Raw genomic sequence first — 2319 nt, forward strand, 5'->3', positions numbered from 1 at the left:
TGCCTCAGCCTCCCAAGTAGCTAGGATCACAGGCGCCTACCACCACACCCAGCTAATTTTTGCTTTTTTTAAGTAGAGACAGGGTTTCAACATGTTGGCCAAGCTGGTCTCAAACTCCTGACCTCAGGTGATCCACCTGCCTCAGCCTCCCAAAGTGCTGGGATTACAAGCAGGAGCCACCACACCCGGCCACTTTGTGTGATCTTTTCACATACATGTTTAAAGTGTAACAAAGTTTTCTGGCAGTTAATTTATGCCCAGATGGTTAATGATATTCAAGCTAAAAATATTAAAGTTCTATAAAGCAAATTTAAATTCCTCCAGATTTCTAAAATTTGGAATCATAAAGCATCATAAAGCCCAAAATTATAAGTCTCACGCAGCATTTATAAACACATGGCTCTAGCCTATTCTCTTCCAGACTATTTGCTTTAGACAAACTATAATATATTCAAGAATAACAACTTACCAAATCACAAAGTCCAACTTGCCCAAATTTGGCCCCAACTGCTACCAAAGTTCTAGTCTCTGATGGGTGGAGAGCCATAGAGAATATTGGGCCTGTGGTAACTTTGTAAACAGTATCTTCACTAATGACCATGCCATTTAAATTGGCTCTGTAGCTAAGAAAATTAGAAAGTTAAATTTTGTAAGTAAAACCAATCTCAATAGTCAAAATAAGTAAAAGATTATTCAAAAAGAAAAATTACAATCAGTAAACAAATATGGGAAACTATTCAATCTCCTGGTAACCAAGGAAATCAAATTAAGCAATACTCTTTCACTTTTTAAATTACCCTTGATAATTTTACCACCACCAAAAACTGGTAGGCTGCAGTTAAATACACATAATCACACATATAGCTAGTGGAAGAGTAAGTTCTATAAAATTTTCAGAAGAAAAAAAGACTTCTGAGAAACAATTCGGCAATGTGTACTAAAAGCAATAAAAATGTTCACAATATTTGATGCACTAATCTCACTTCTGGAAATCTAACCTAAAGAAATAATCCACTATCATATCCATATACTTCAACAAACACACAAAACTAAATGGAAAACAACCGCAAATACCAAGCAGGTAGGAGAAGAAGTGAATTCCTTCTACTCAATGGAATATTTTATAATTATTCAATAATTTTAAAGACTCTAATAACATGTAACCACAAATGAAAAAAGCATAATGCAGGCCAGGCACAGTGGCTCACACCTGTAATCCCAGCGCTTTGGGAGACCAAGGCAGATGGCTCACTTGAGCTCAGGTGTTCAAGACCAACCTGGGCAACACAGCAAAATCTCATCTCTACAAATACAAAAATTAGTGAGGTATGATGGTGCATGCCTGTAGTCCAAGCTACTTGGGAAGCTGAGGTGGGAGGATCATTTGAGCTCAGGAAGCAGAGGTTGCAGTGAGCCAAGATTGCGCCACTGTACTGCAGCCTAAGCAACAGAGGGAGACCTTGTCTCAAAAAAAAAAAAAGAAAAAAGTATAATGCAAAATTGTATATACATTACAACATACAGTAAAAATGTATGTGGATTCACTCACTTATTCAACACTGAACATTTATTCAACACTGAACATATATTATGTGCCAGGCACTGTTCTGGTCATTGAAATAAAATTCTTGCCCTCATGAAGCTTATATCCTAGTAGTATTGTATATGGCAACACTTGAGAGGAAATACACAAAAACAACGGTTGTTAGGGTGGAAACATTTCATTTCACTTTCAAAATTCCCTAAAATGGTGTGTAGTCTTTATAACTAAAACATCTCAAAAAATATAAAAGAAACACAAGGAATTGCAACTTACCTTTTAATGCTAGATAATCCTTTCTCAGTGTTCTTACTACTTGGCTGAAACATTGGGAGAGATCAAAGAACTTCATTAACACACACGCACATATATATATAGTATATAGTTCCTTAACAGATGATTCTAAAGGCTATTAGCCTTCCCAATACCTTCTTCATTCCTGCCCATGTGTGCAGAAATCCTTTAAATCGTTCATTGTCTTCTTGATTTTCAGAAGTCATTTCTAAAGGCCCAGGAGGTAACAAAGGCTGTTATAAAAAATAAAAAGTTATTTGTTAGTCTCGTAAATTTGTTGGTTTACATTTACCTAGAATGTAAACACAAGGAGGGTAAGGGTATTTGTCTGTTTTCCCACAACTTCACTTTCAACATTAACAGTAACGGTGGCATATCATAGACACTCAAAATAATTGTTCAATAAATGAATGCCAGGTACCCTATAAATCAATAACATGTATTATCTCATTTAATCCTCTCAAGCACCTAGTGAATGAGGTATT

At 35.9% G+C, this 2319-nt stretch overlaps 1 protein-coding gene across 1 annotated transcript in view; it reads right to left on the reverse strand.

Annotated features, from left to right (window-relative positions):
• WDR76 (WD repeat domain 76) overlaps positions 1–2319 on the reverse strand; it is a 46156-nt gene that overhangs the window by 24853 nt on the left and 18984 nt on the right. Inside the window, 3 exon segments of the mRNA XM_011993818.1 lie at positions 470–623; positions 1817–1860; positions 1969–2067. Of these exon segments, the coding sequence (XP_011849208.1) occupies positions 470–623; positions 1817–1860; positions 1969–2067 (297 nt within the window).

The sequence above is a fragment of the Mandrillus leucophaeus genome, unplaced genomic scaffold (assembly GCF_000951045.1).
Source record: "Mandrillus leucophaeus isolate KB7577 unplaced genomic scaffold, Mleu.le_1.0 Scaffold1114, whole genome shotgun sequence".
Taxonomy (NCBI): Eukaryota; Metazoa; Chordata; class Mammalia; order Primates; family Cercopithecidae; genus Mandrillus; species Mandrillus leucophaeus.